General features: G+C 50.4%; 1 protein-coding gene across 1 annotated transcript; it reads left to right on the top strand.

Annotated features, from left to right (window-relative positions):
* Positions 1-405: 405 nt before the first annotated feature.
* On the top strand, positions 406-14,576 carry LOC6595917. The gene is made up of 7 exons (XM_026989446.1): positions 406-1,253; positions 9,667-11,672; positions 11,733-12,343; positions 12,410-12,610; positions 12,688-12,859; positions 13,333-13,557; positions 13,627-14,576. The coding sequence occupies exons 2-7, from the start codon at positions 9,684-9,686 to the stop codon at positions 13,873-13,875; spliced, it is 3,447 nt and encodes a 1,148-aa protein (XP_026845247.1). The 5' UTR covers positions 406-1,253; positions 9,667-9,683; the 3' UTR covers positions 13,876-14,576.
* The last annotated feature ends 5 nt before the right edge of the window (positions 14,577-14,581 follow it).

The raw sequence follows: 14,581 nt of genomic DNA, 5'->3' as shown, positions 1-14,581 counted from the left end.
AAAGTATAGTTGATCAAATTCATCTATTAAGTTTTTATAGGCATATTTAACAACAAGGAGTGTAGAAACTTCCATGCGTAGGTTTATTTTTGATCTCTCAAATCCTTGACGCTCATTCACTTTCCAACAATTTCTATTGGCGCGCTCATTCAGGGACTTATTTATATATTTTGGTATATTTTTGAGGGTCGGACGGTATATCTTATCGATAAGTCCGATAGCCACTCGTCCTAAATGAAACAACAAAAAAAATTTCCAACTCGAGCGGTCGTGTTGCTGCGCGCGCGCGATAAAGAAATTGAAAAGTCGCTAAAAGTGTACAACAAAAGTCAACTGAATCGCTTGCTGCAGGTTGTTGATAAGCTATTGTTCATAATATATTTATGCATACTTATACTATAAATATTTTATTAGTACATTTTTTTTCCTGTTTGAATGCTCTTTGCGCGCGCTTGTGTGTGTTTTTCTGTGGCGCGCGGCCCCTGAATGCGAACGGGTTTTCGGTTTTCTGTGAAGCCTTATGGATCGCATTCGCGAGGCTGGCCCCAGGCCCCAGACCCAATAAAAGCGACACAAGGCTGGCTTTTCCTTAATGCCAAAGCCTCCGCCTGTAAATGCCAAAGAGACCCGTTGTTCTTCAGGCTTGATTCAATCGATTTTTCCATTGAAACGCTGCTGCTGCTGCTGTTGCTGCTGTAAGCGCGAGTGTGTGTGTGTGCGTGGGTCCTGCGAGGACTCTATACAAATAAACCATTTGGTTAGGTAAAACGAAACGAAACAATAGGCCCCGGAGGAAGCCGCAGCAGGAACTCGACTCGTCCTTCTTCCCGTCCTTTCCAGCTGCTGCAGCTGTTGTCGCGCGCGTATTCGTGTGTGTGTTTTTGTTTTTGCGTACGTGTGAGCACTGGAACGATCATTCCCGTGCCTGTGCAGAAGTGTGTGTGAGTGCAGAAAATTTGAGCAAATTCCGTCCGCGAATCCGCAATTTCTGCACCAACGGAGCCACGCGCAAGAGAGAGAGAGAGAGAGGAGAAGGGGACGCAAGCGACACAGGCCATAGAATCGAAAGAGAATGCTCTGGGAGGCCCTCTGACATTTTCATCATCTTCTTCATAATCCTCCCCTCCGGAGGAACAGCGCTGCTCCCGTCTCCACTCTAATCGACAATCGACTCTACTCCCTCTGTTGCTGCCACATCGCTGCTGCCTCACTGCCGCCTCACTGCTGCTGTCGCTGCTTCTGCTGCTCTGTGGGTGAGTACTCTCAAAATATTCGCGGGTAGAAAGTTGTTATGGAACACCATGATGCGGGGGGACTAAGATGGAGGTGGAGTGGGAGTGCGAGCTCCCTCTGAGTGGGGAGGGGGCAGGTCATAGGTGTCTCTTTCTCTCGCCCTCTGCGGTTGCCTGTCGTCGCCTTGTCGTGGGTTTAAGCTCTGTGGCTGTAGCTCTGCTTTTTAGCAGGCATTAAAAGGTCAGGGCAACCCGACCCCCGGGGCTTCCGTATTGTGTATCCTGGGCACGTCCCGAGCGTGCTTCATTATGCCCCGTGTTGCAAGTTGCAAGCAGTTTGCATGACACCGTCGATAATCGATTTCGAAGCGACAAGGCAATCAGGAAGAGGTGCAATTGTCAATCAGCCAAGTCAATCACTGGCTTGGCCAATATCTGGTTAGCGTTTAGCATATTCATGATTATGCGGAGCGGACATTGCAACCGCTATTCCATAATGCGATACTTTTCTGTAGCTGTGGGCTAGCCATGTGGAGCTGGAGCTGGAGTTGGCGGAGTGCCGACTCCAGGAAGCCGCTAATTAAGCTTCAATTAATGCAGTTTCCGCCGAGAGTCTCTCCAATCTCCACACTCTGTTCCTTGCTTTTTCTGTGTGTGACACACGCCCCGATATGGCCGCCAATCAGCCACTTTCCGACTTACCACTTAATGTTATCTGGCGACTGCACTTTCACAGAACTCCCCCAACGCCACGCCCTTATCACACAGTCCGATAACAGACCTCTAGATTCCCGATTTGTGGCAGCCCAATCGCAATATGTACACACACACACATGCACACATACATATGTATGTACATATATGTAATTCGCGATAAACAAGTTTTAAATGTGCGAAATTTAGCAGTCCAGCCTGTTCTTTCCGTCGAAATGTGAAATGTGGTTATATATGGGCTTGATATATGTGTGTCTGGGGCTGGGGGGTTCTTTTGTGCCGCATTCAAGGTCAGTTGAACGCCCTGATTTAGGTCTTGTTTGATCCGGCAGCTTTTTGAAACCGGAGCAGATGAGCCCCGTCTCGGCTTACGTCGGACAAAAGGCAGGCCCTCATTGCGTTTCAAAGAGAGAGGGTAGAACGAGAGGACTAGTACCGCCCTGGAAAGGGGCCTGGGCCTTGGGCCTTGGGTCTTGCGCCTGGAACCTTGCCAAAGTTCTCGAGACACCACCACACAAGTTGACAATGAGCGAGGCCCTCAGGCGAGACTCGGTGGCGTCTCCAGCAGCAGCAGCTGCTCTTTGAAGTCTCTTTGCCGCTTTCTGCCATTCGGGTTTCTCGCTTTGGTTGGCTTTACGATTGCCTCCAGTCATGCCCAACAACTGTGCTCAGAGTCTCTGGTCTCTGGTCAATGGTCAAGACTGTCTGTGGCCCGACCCGCCCCACCACATGCCGCAAATCTCTCTATAATGGAGAGTGTCATGTGGCGCATGCCGCTGAAAAAGCGCTGCCAAGCGTGAAGTACACAACTCATTGTTTTTGCCACAGACCAGATTCGACCAGAGTCGGGGGCTCTAGATATACTATCTCCTATTCGTATTCGTATTCGTATTCGACCGAGTGGCGTATGGCGTATGGCACAGGGAGGAGGCGGCAACGGCATCCATCAGGTATGAAAAATATGTGTATTATGGCATGTCATAAAAAGCCATTTTCTTGATATCCCAAACACTTAAAGAGCAGCCAGTAGCTGCCATGAAAACCCAGACTCAGGCCCAGACCCAGACCCAGACCCAGGCTGCGATTGCGGCTGAGACTCAGACTCGGATGCACAGAGACTTTCTCTGCCATATGACAAATAATTTCAGTAGTTGGCGGAGTAATTGCCAACGCAATGAGTTGTTGATTAAGCCAAAAGAGCTCCGGAAAGAGCCAGAGAGAGAGAGAGGGAGAAATGCTAGTCACCATTTCATTCCGGTTCATTTCGGTCTATTCCGGTTCGGTTGGATTCGGTTTTAGACCAGGCCAATGAACGATTCAACGCCCTCGACAACTTAAGAACTCTTAAAACAAATCAAATTTGTCGCATACTCGCACTCCCATGGTTTTCTTGGCAATTTCGAAAGAGAGTCTGCATGGTTTCAAATGGTTTCAAATAATGAAAGGTTTTCCAGCAATCAGTAGCTTTTCTTAGTAAGCAAAGTCTACCAAGCCCTAGAGATTCCAAACCTTACTACAATATCCCTAAAACCTGCCAGAAAACCAAACCCTAGCTCTGATTTCAGACATCTTTCGTTGAATTTGGGACATTGGTATACATTTAAGGTAAAAAGGCAAAATAAACCCGGATTTTTAATCTAACAATAGCCTTAACTTATCACCCTTGATTAGCCCTGTTATTAGTGCGGAGGTTGATTTAGGGGTATTTTTTGTTTATTATAAATTGCCAAAAAAAACAGAAGAGGTTTTCGCCGCTCCAAACATCGAAACCAGCGCCAATATTTCAATGTGACTAATTTTAGAATTTATGATAAATGATTCCATTCTTTGTTAGCACTTTCGGGCGCCACGAAATTTGATGGGATTTATAAAAGTCTAAGAACTATAGCCGCTAGCCGAGATTGGGGCTAGGCATAGATGTTTCTAGGACTTTTCAAGGATAGTTTAATATGTAAAAGAGACTTTGTGGAAGAACTTTCATCATAAATGTTATTTCGTATAATAAAAAATCCCGATAAAATGAACTTTTACTGATTTAAAGAGGTTTTTACATCAAAGTTTTTGAAGTTTTTGAAAGTTTTTTGAATAAGTTTAGAAAATAATATTGGTACAGAATTATATGGACAGGTGTGTTTTATTGGCTTTAAATTTGTTGTTATGGATATTGGTATTTTCTACAGAAAAGGCCAGACATTCAATCGAAGGGTGTCCCCCCCCCAACAAAGCTCCAACTTAATTTGGTATATATTTTCAAGTTTTTTGAGACTGAAGCTACATCTGGTGTTGCCTAATCTCCGCCTGCTGCCAGACTTTCCTTCAAATGCAAAACGAAACTTTTGCGTGCCGCCAAAAATTGTTTATAGCTTGCGGCATCAACAACAAAAACAAAAACAATAACAACAACTCCATCAAATGGTAAATCAACAACAATCCATGGATCCAGCGATCCAGAGGCAACTTCAAAAGCGATTCAGTCGGCCGCTTCTTCCTGCTCTTTGCTGTTGCTGTTGCAAGAGCATTGCCTTGCCCCAATGCCCCGAGAGAGAGAGAGGGAGAGAGTCGAATGCCCGATTCCCGATACCCAGTGCGGCCGATCCCCAGTGCCCAATGCCCAGTGCCCAATGCCCCAAAAGCCGCGTTCGTGACAGCCATCACAGACCCGCCCCCGCCCCCGTCTCCGCCTCCGCCCCTGGCCTGGCCGTTCTTCTTCGATTCACGAAACATGCGGCAGCAACGCAACGGAGGAGTTACTGCCCCCAAAAACAAATTGAAGAAAGACTGCGAAGGCGGTGGAAAGAGGAGGGGCAGCAACGGAATCGGCTAAAAATTAGAAAATCATGCTTACAATTCTCTTTCCCGTTCTGTTCTGTGTGCATAATGCGCGATAAGTCGGCAGGTGCAACATACAGCAGCACCACTGAAGAAGGGGCAACACCCAGATGGAGAGGGAGGGTAACGGAGGAAGAGAGATGGATGTGGCATAGAACCCGGAAGAGTCGAAAAGTTCCCCTCCGAAAAGTGAACTCGTCGCCCAAGTCCCACTCCCAGCACCAGCACCAGCACCAGCACCATCACCAGTTGCAGTCGCAGTTGCAGACACACTCCCTGCTCCAATCCCACAGACATAAACTGTGCGCGCAACTTGCAACTGCAACACATTATAGCCGTGACTGCGAGGGGGCTGCGACTGCGACTGGGGGCTTGGCTGCAGATGCGGGCCTGCTTGATTGTAATTCGCGGCACAAATGTTTCACTTCATTGGAGTTTCGTGGATCGTCGCCAGAACAGGAAGTGCTTTGACAAACAACAAACGGGAACAAATCGGGGTGTGGAGTGGTTTGGGCCCCCAGGGGCGTGACCGGGCCCCGCGGGTCTGGTCTGTCCACCTGTTCAGGGAGGAAGACCCCCACGACACACGGTTCAATAGCATATCAATTGACGAGAGTCGTCGCCGCAATCAACCATCCAAAACATTAAGTTCCATTGAGTTCTGGATGTGGGGGGATCCCATGCACAGCCCAAAAGAGGTACTGCTAATCCCCCCTGTCACCCCCAGTGGAAATAAATTGCTATAAATACCCCGTTGTATATGGAAATAAATTGTTTCCAATGCAACTGCCACAACAGACATCATGTACACACATATGTGCATACGAGTATGCGTGCGAGTGCGATGTATGCCAGTGAACGTGCTTCCCTATGAGCATATGACACAGATAAACCAGGGAGATCGCCAGGGAGCTTGCCAGGGAGCTTGCCAGGGAGATGGGGATCGCATAAACATCCATCCATATGCTGGGCCCTGTATGTTTACAGTGCGTTTCGAACCTGCAAGCTTGACAGCCAATTGACGCGTGCTACCATCAGCAACAACAACAACACCTTATCGGCCTCCACAACCAACATAATTCAAATGTTCTACTGCACTGTATCGATTCATATTTTTCGTATATCTTATCAGTATTTCCAACGGTGCCTTCCTGGAAAAGAGACGAATCACTTAACGGAAGAAATTTACAGACTGCACAAGGCCTTGATCGCAAAAAATACCGTATAACGACTACGAATGTAGTTGTTTGAATTATATGGGATGTCACGCCACCAAAAGTCGCTACTGACGTAAAATACATTTCTTAGACTCAATAAACCAACAGTTTTTGTAAAAGAAGACAATATCCATTTAAGATGATATGGAAAAACATTAAACCAACGCTGGAGAGGCTTATGTTATGTGAACCTTAGAATCATATATGTACCTATCATACCAACCAACAATCCATGCAATATCATGCACACGATATGTATGTTGATCTTGTACCATTCTCCTGCATTCTCTTTTGGAGCATCTCGAGTGTGCCCTCAAAAACGATGCCCTTATAGTCATGAAACGCACTGCATATGCAGATTCAGATTCACGTTGGAACTGTGATGCGATGTGTCTGTGTGTGGGAATGCATAATTGAGGAACAAATTGCGAAAGCAGTTCCCAGAAAACAGCTTGACCGTGGTCCGGACCGAATGGCGTTGATCTGAGAAGTTCTCTCGAGAAGAGCATTTATATGGGATGGAAAACCTTTTCGTAATCCTGTGCCCATGAATGAGAGACGAGAGGATGGTGCTACCTGCCTGTATCCAGGCGGGTCCTCTTAGTGTCCAGCTGGCAATAAAAGAGAAAACTCTTTGTAGATCGAAATCAGGTATATCTTGTTTTTCCCAGAGAGCCTGCCGGAAGAGCCTGCCCGTACCCTCCGCTGTTCCGCTCTGCTCGATGAAAAGATGCTAATGTGCGGCAGGCAGGAGGAGGTGTCTCCGCTGTGGCGGTGCCAGTCGCAGGCGAAGACATCAAAGGCAGCAATTAGCGTGGAGCCAAGCGCTAAGCCGTTTCCCATCCACGCGCTTTTTGCACTCGTCGCAATTGTTGCTGTGGCTGCAGCAGCAATTAAGTTGGCATTGCCACGACACTGCCACGTTCGGGGCAGCCCTATTTTTGCTCCATCAAGCGCTTTAATCGAATTAGGGGCTATGCGGAGCTGATGGGGGAGGACGCTGTCCCAGCGACTGGCAATTGAGAGCATCGTCCATTGATTGGAGCTAATGTGCCGTGACGACTGGCCCTTGAAGGGTTTCCAGACGGTCTATTCTCCAGGCGGCACACCGCTGCGTGTGGTCGCCTTGAACTATCCGCCATCCCTTCGCCCTGTCCATGTGGCAAGAGCGTCAGAGAGCTCTCTCTAGAAGTGACAGAGGCGACTCCGATAAGGCGTTGCGGAACGAAACTTGTTTCTCTCGAGCTTCGGAAACTTGCATCTTTCACTGCCAGGGCCACTCGGATCGATTCTGTGGATAGTGGCGGCGACAACTTCATTCCCGACGACCCGCTGTCTGCGGCTGTCTGCTTTCAATATGTATCCAGTAGACACTTTTTGTGTGTCTACTCCTCGTATCTTTGCGGTTGCAGACATGTGTGGCTCCGCTTCGTTTCATTCCAGGCCCTAGTGGGGCCCCCATGCCTCCACGCGGCACTCAGAAGCTCCCCCTGCCCGTTGTGGCATCCTCAGCGCCTTCAAGTGGCCTTCATTAGACCGCTGTCGTGTCTAGGGCGGAGGCCTAGAGCCTGCCTGCTCTTTAACGTCTCTTTAAAGTCCACTCGAGCTAGTGGAGTGGCCCGACAGCCGCAGCGCCGCAACGCCGCAACGCCGCTTGAGACAGCCTTTAACATATCGTAAAACAAGGTCGTTTTCAGGATCCAAGCCCATTCTCGGGCTGGAAAAGGTGGATAAGAAACGGACCAACAAACCGGTTGGCACTCTGCCAAAGCTATTCGAGGCACCTTCGAGGCACATACTCGTACTAGCATTCATTCGCACACAATGTGTATTCGTAAAGTGATTCGCTTCAAATGAACTTGCAATTATCTGAAAACTGGAGCAACTTCATTAAGCTGATTCTCCCCTCGCCTCCCCTCCCCTTCGCACACTCTGCCGAAAACAACAGCAAACTCGTGATGAAATCTCCAAAATTTTTGGGCTGGGAGATCTCTGGGAGATCGCATAACAACATAACAACATGACACTAATGACGTGTGTGTCTGGGAGACCAACACAAGCCACAAGCCTCCGCAGGCAGAGGCAGAGGCAGGGTGGAGAATATCTGATACTCTCTCTCAAAGACGAAGCTAAACTTCCTTGTTCCTGGCGACGAGAGCTGTGGAAAATACATACAAAATATGATGTATGCACGGGTAGTAATCTATCAACTAGATAGATGGCAAGATGCAAAGATGGATGCGATAAAGTGCGAACTCCCAAGCGAATCTCTGGGACAACAATGTGCCACACGAAATTGGATGCGAATTTGGAAAGTTCCGCAATAATGCTTTGGCCACGAGAGTGTCTCGGCTGGGGCACAACCAAAACAGTTGGGTCAACGTGCCCCAAGTGCCACAGAGATGCGTTGTCAACGACACTGAGAGAATCCACCTTTGAGATCAGTCGGGAACAAAATGTGGAATAGCTGGCACTATTCGAAAATTCCCCTTCTGACATAAATTTGCATGGACTACCCTTAATACATATTGGATTATTATCATTGTTGAAAATTCTAAGGAGCAAGAAGTCTGTTTCTGCTCGAAATGCGATTAAAACTTGAAACAGTGAAGATATATCTTGAATATAGAGTTTCTAATAATTTGTACCTATTTTTTGTCCAATTGTTGGATGTGTTCTTAAGTTACCAACTAACAAATGGTTATGTGTTCTCTGAGAGAATACTTTGGTATAGGTATGATCCGGCATAACGACAGACTTAATACTAAAGAAAATTAAATTTAAGAAAACCAAAAAGTCTACTTTATTGTTACTAGTATTTATGCAAAGTTTTAAGTCACTAAAATACAAATAAAAATAATAATAATATGGTGTATTGATAAGGTGAATAATTTAGATTTGTTGTGTAAACTTCCCATAGGCGAACGGACACTTTTGTTCCGAATGACACGAATAGAGAGGATTTCACAACATGTCATGGAATGGAAATTCATTTGGTATTGGCTTCAATCTTTGTCGAAAGTCGAAAATTACCATTTAAATCTTGATTCTTGCTCGCCTGCTTTCCTCTCAGTGCACGAGTGTTTTGGCGACGAGACAATGGGACTCCTCATAACTTATTTATGCCCCCAGACCCAACTGAGAGCCAACGCAGGCGATGTGGTGTCCCAGTTCTGTTCGGTGCTTGGACAGGTGTTGCGGTGCCAGGCAGTGCGGTGTCGTGTCGGGTCATGTCGTGTGGCTGTCTGTCGCCTGTGAACTAGTTCGAGTCAATCACAGCCTTGGGGGCCTTTCCACTTTCCTGGCCGCAGAGCAGTTGTGCCATTCCATCTGCCAGATCGAAACGGATCCATGTTGCGTGCATGCGTGCAACTTGACCGAAAAAATGAATTGTGGCCGAATCGGTGGCGGAGGGAGGAGTAGGAGGAGAAGGAGAAGGAGGTGGTGGGGCCCGGCACGGGAGGAATACCTATTTTTGCATTCGGGGAAAAGGTCGGTGGCATGCAACTTGTTTGTGGGAAAGGAAATGGGAGCGGGATGCGACCGAAATGCCAGCATCCCAAAAATACGCAACCGAAATGTGGGTCGCCACAAGTGAATCACTCACGAATCACGAACCACACTCATACTCACACTCATCCTCTCTCTCTACTTGTTCTTTGTCTCCTCCTCAGTGGGCGAGTGAACGACCATGTCTGCCACGCTCTTCGACATGGCGGCGCAACCGGAGGAACAGCAACAGCAACTGCAACAGCAACAGCAACAGCAACAGTCTCTCCTGTCGACTCTCGAGGAGCAGCAACTGGTGGCCGGACTGGCCTGTCTGGAACTGAGCGAAGGGATCACAGCGACCAGCAACTGCGATGGCAGCGACAGCGGCCTGGACGTGGCCAGCAGCTGTTGCCTCTCCCGGGTGACGCTGCAGCGCGGCCTCAGCAGCACCAGCGGGGGCTACACCAGCAGCAATGGCCTGGAGGACATCTACGACAGCTGCGAGCTGAAGGTGGTCACCAGCGGCACAGTGGATCTGGCTCCCAGCGAGACTGGCAGCGAGAAGGAGTCGCCTCCGAGGCGCACGAGCACCACCAGCGCCGTGAAGAAGAAGGTGGCCCTGTTCGAACCGGAACAGAATGCAGAGAACGCCACCCCGAGGGCACAGCCCCTGGAGCAGCTGCGTGGCCGAGTGGCCAACCTAAAGCGGGCCGTGAGCTTGCCCAGAAACAGTGCGGCACCTCCGTCCCCGGCCACGCCGTCAGCCGGTAGCCGCGAAAAGGCACGGCTCTCGTCCTCCTCCTTTCGGGTGCCGACCACGCCCACGGCCACACCCACGTCCACGTCCGCGTCTACGCGACTGGCGCGCCCTCAGAAACCCGATACGCTGCCCAGCGCCCTCAATCGGGCCCAGTCCGTGCAGCGCCTGGCCCAGGTTCAGAGAACCCCATCCCTCAGTCGGGCACGGACGCCAGGAACCCCCTCCGACGATGGTCGCTGGCCAGCTAATCGGGGGGCAGGAGGAGCCCGTCGCGGAATGTCAGTGACCCCGGAAGTGAATGTCAGTCGCATGAGGGGCAGTCCGGCACCAGGGGGAACCCTGCCCCGCCGTCGCAAGCAGCAGTCCGTGGAGGATCTGACGGGCGGACGGCTCTCGAGGAGCAACTCGATCAGTCGAGCCGCCGCCGCCGCTGTGGATGCCAGGATGACGTCCTCGGTGATGGTGGTGCCCACGAGCAGGCGGAGCTTGGCTCCGGCCACCGCCAAAGTGAACTCCCTGCGGCGTCCCCTGCAGGCGGTGCAGGGCAGGACGAAGATCTATCACGAGACGGCAGTGCAGACGGCGCTGACCAGCGAGGACCTGGAGCAGGTCCTGGGCGGGGGTCTACTGCAGACGCGAGCTCTGGACGCAGTGGAGCAGAGGGATCAAAGTAGCCAGGCGGAGCCAGACCAGCGGGACTTTGAGCTGGAGCAACTGCGACAAGAAGTGCGCCAGCTGAGCGGGAAACTGCAGCGGGAGCGGGAGGAGAAGCTGGCCATGCAGCAGGAGCTGCACCTGAACACGGAGCGGGTCATGGGGATGCTGGAGCTGGCCCGCGTGGTCAGCGCCAGCGCTGGGACGCCCACATCTGAGGAGAGCAACGACGGAGGCGGCCACGACAGCCTCCTCATGCTGGAGTCGCAGATCCAGATGAGCGGACACGAGCTGTTCGAGCGCCAGCAGGAGATTGGCCAGCTGCGGGCCATGTGCCGCACTCTCCAGTTGGAGATGCGCCGATCACTGGCCACGCAGCAGCTGCTGCTCCAGGAGAAGACAGCCATCGAGCTGGAGTCCAGCGAGCTGCAGGACTTCCTGCAGCACGAGAAGGCCGCCCAGTGCGACGCCCTGCGAGAGCTCGAGGGGGAGCACCAGGCGGCTAGGGCACAGCTGGCCCATCGCGAGGAGGAGGCCAAAGTGCTGCGCGACGAGTGCCGGCACCTGGTGCGGCTGAATGAGCAGAGGCGCCAGGAGAACCGGCTGCTGCAGACCAAGTACGCGGCCCTGGAGACCAGGTCGCGGGAGCTGATCCACCAGCAGAATGCCTCGGTGGCCGGCGCCTCCACAGCCCTCTCCGGACTGCACTCCCGGCTGGATGGACTCGTGGAGCAGCTGGTCTACTCCTACAGTATTTCCGAGCAGGATTTGGAGGTAAGTGGACCCCAAAGTAGTGCTCTTGTGGTGGTTCTAATCCTTTGAAACTCCTTGCAGGACATCCGCTTTCAAGCAGAATCCGAACAGGTCCATAATGGCGTTAGGCCCAATGGACTGGACCTCCAGCTCTGTCCGGCCACTGCTGGCGAGGCCATGCACACGCTTGTCCTAGCCAGCGATGGCTCCCTGTCGCCGCAGCGCAACCAATCCTTCATAGCAGCCGTCATCGGTGCCATTCGCCAGGCCACCACACACTCTGGCAAGCGTCTCTCGCTGCGTCAGGCGGGAAAGCGCAATGGAGGAGCAGGATCAGGAGCAGGCGGCGGAGGAGGAGGAGGTTCCACTCAAAACGGGTCGGGAACAGCCACAGCAACAACGGGCCATGAGCAGCCAGGAGAAGACTCCGACTCGACGGAAATGCTGGACTCTGAGACGGAACCCTGCCTGCTAATGATGGACAATGTGTTGGAGGATGTGGTCCATCCGGACTCTCACTCACACAACATGGTCTCCTCCTGCACGGGAATGATCTCCCAGATCGAGCTGCCCACAGAGATGATCAGTCACCAGAACGGAGGCGACGACTCGCTGCAGCAGCTGTCGCAGGCCATCACCAATCGCCAGCAAATGGAGCTGCACATGCACAAGATCAGTGCACTTTCCATGAAGTAAGCCATCGCTACCTGTTGTTATTATAAAAAGCATTAGTTCTCATGGGTTCGGTCTCCTTGCAGTCCACGCGATCAATGCAACACAGAGGAGCTGAGCTGCCACGACTCGCTCGCAGAGCTGCCGTCTCTGATGGAGTACAGCACGGCCCAGGCAGTGGTGGATCAGGTGATCGAGGTGGACACGCTGGTCACCAAGCTGCTCAAGGTCCTGAGACTTGTTCAGCTGGACAACGACAATTGCATCCAGCAACTGATTGTGGACAAGTGAGTGGGGGGATTGTTTTGAGCTATTGAGCTTTGACTGATTGCTGATCGGTTGGTTGTCTGTGGTTTTTTCGTAGGAACAAACTACAACAGCATAAGGAGGACATGCTGGAGAAACTAAAAGACTTGGAGGACGTCAATCTGAAGCTGCAGGACGAACTCATGGATGCCACACAGGAGCTGATGATCAAGGGGAGTGACCTCAGCGGGGCCAAGGCCGAGATGCAGCGCCACCGCAACGAGATCGACGTAAGATTCTAGATCTTGATTTAGTGGATCCTTTTGTGTTGCGCATCCTTCGAAGACATTTCTATATATCGTTTTTCGTTTATCGGCAGATATATATACTATATTTTCATATGTTACAAACCAATCTCTCGACCGCGATCTTATTTTATTTTTTTTGAATCATTTAGTTTAGTTGTAGTCTTAAATCCAAATAAATCACTTGGCTTATTTATCTGTTGTGTTCGGCTTCGGCCTTGGCCTCGAGCTTCGAGCTGAGATCTTCGTATATAATTTGTTTCACTTTGTTTCCAATCATCACTCAATCATCTCCACTCCATCAACCACACGACATCGCTGGTACGGCAGTCACAAATCAAGCTCAAAAGCGCACTCTTTCGTTTAAAATGAAACCCAGAGCCCAGTCCAGAACTAACCAAACTAATTGCAAACGCTAATCCTTCAACCGCTAACCGCTAACCGCTTCAACCGGCCAGCGCCTCAACGAAGACATCTGCACGCTGAGCACCCTCTGCAGCAGCTACAAGAAGCTGTCGCCCACCACAGAGTTTCCGCCCATGCGCCTGCTCTCGCCCCCCAGCCAGGACACCGAGCAGGGCGATGTGGCGGGTATCCTCAATCTCCTAAAGATGTGGCAGGCCGGCGGTCAGCTGCAGGATCCACGCCTCAGTGGGTATCTGCAAACGCTGTGTGGCAGCCAGGTGAGAGCCATTGAGTGGGCCATTCAGCCACATCGAAAGCATCTAACTTATTTCCTTCCCCTTCCACAGGTCCCGAGTCTGCCGCAGGACAACAACAATGTGGAGCGCCTGAGGATCTACGCCAACCAACTGGAGCACGTCTCGCGAGTCCTGGGGGATGGCCTGCCCTTGGAGCTGCACACGCCCCTCCAGCAGCTGCGGCAGGACATGGAGACCGTCAGGCTAAACGCCAACTGGACGCAGCTGCTGGATCTAAACGAACCTGACCACAATGCCAATGGGGATGTGGACTTGGCCTCATCGTCGCAGTTGCCTTGAATCGTGTCAAATTGTTGTTAATTCTCTAGTTAACTATTAGTACTATTGAAAGTTGTTTAATAGATAGTTACAAATGTTTGCGTCCAGCTCTCGTCTGTAATGCGGATGGAAGTCACCAAACTCCAAACTCCAAGCAAAACTGTAGTTCTAAATGTTTTAGCCCCTCCAAAGGTGGAACTATTTTAAGAAAACAAATATTGTCTTACAAGCTGCTGCAGCAGTGCCATATGTAGCATTTTTGCTGAAGGAATCAGTTCCTTAATCCAGTCCTGGCGTCTCATTGAAAGTATTAGAGGCATTCCTGCAAGGAATGCATTAAACCTTGTTCCCAAGCCCAATTTTCAATTTTAAGCTATAGTCGATTTTAGTTCGATTGAAAACAGTTTCGTTTGCATTTCTAGTAACAAGATACACAGACAAAAAAGATGTTTTATCAATTCTGTTTTATCCGATAGCAACGATAGGTATTGCCACAGTTTATAAGTGTGTCAAAGTCACAAATTAACTCAAAAAGACGCGTCCATTTTCCACTGCGAATATTAGCAGCAGATATTAAGAACTCCCTACCATTACGGCCGTAGCTCTGATTGTATGTAGATAAATCTGCGTTAGCATTGGGCGTGGAAAGGTGAAACTCTCGATCCGACTTTGAAAGCAAGCTGTTTGTTTAATACACGTACAATAAATAAGCATAAACTAAATACAT

This window comes from Drosophila persimilis, unplaced genomic scaffold, assembly GCF_003286085.1.
Source record: "Drosophila persimilis strain 14011-0111.01,24,50 unplaced genomic scaffold, DperRS2 tig00000431-arrow-pilon, whole genome shotgun sequence".
NCBI lineage: Eukaryota > Metazoa > Arthropoda > Insecta > Diptera > Drosophilidae > Drosophila > Drosophila persimilis.
The sequence above is the reverse complement of the archived record's forward strand: the minus strand, read 5'-3'. Positions and strand labels throughout refer to the sequence as shown.

What these genes read in the sequence shown, in the direction of transcription:
- LOC6595917 (XM_026989446.1), top strand. Translation starts at nt 9,684, where the DNA reads ATGTCTGCCACGCTCTTCGACATGGCGGCGCAACCGGAGGAACAGCAA. An exon ending in CAGCAACTGATTGTGGACAA is followed by an intron (nt 12,611 to 12,687) that starts GTGAGTGGGGGG and finishes GTTTTTTCGTAG; the next exon opens with GAACAAACTACAACAGCATA. An exon ending in GCCACCGCAACGAGATCGAC is followed by an intron (nt 12,860 to 13,332) that starts GTAAGATTCTAG and finishes TCAACCGGCCAG; the next exon opens with CGCCTCAACGAAGACATCTG.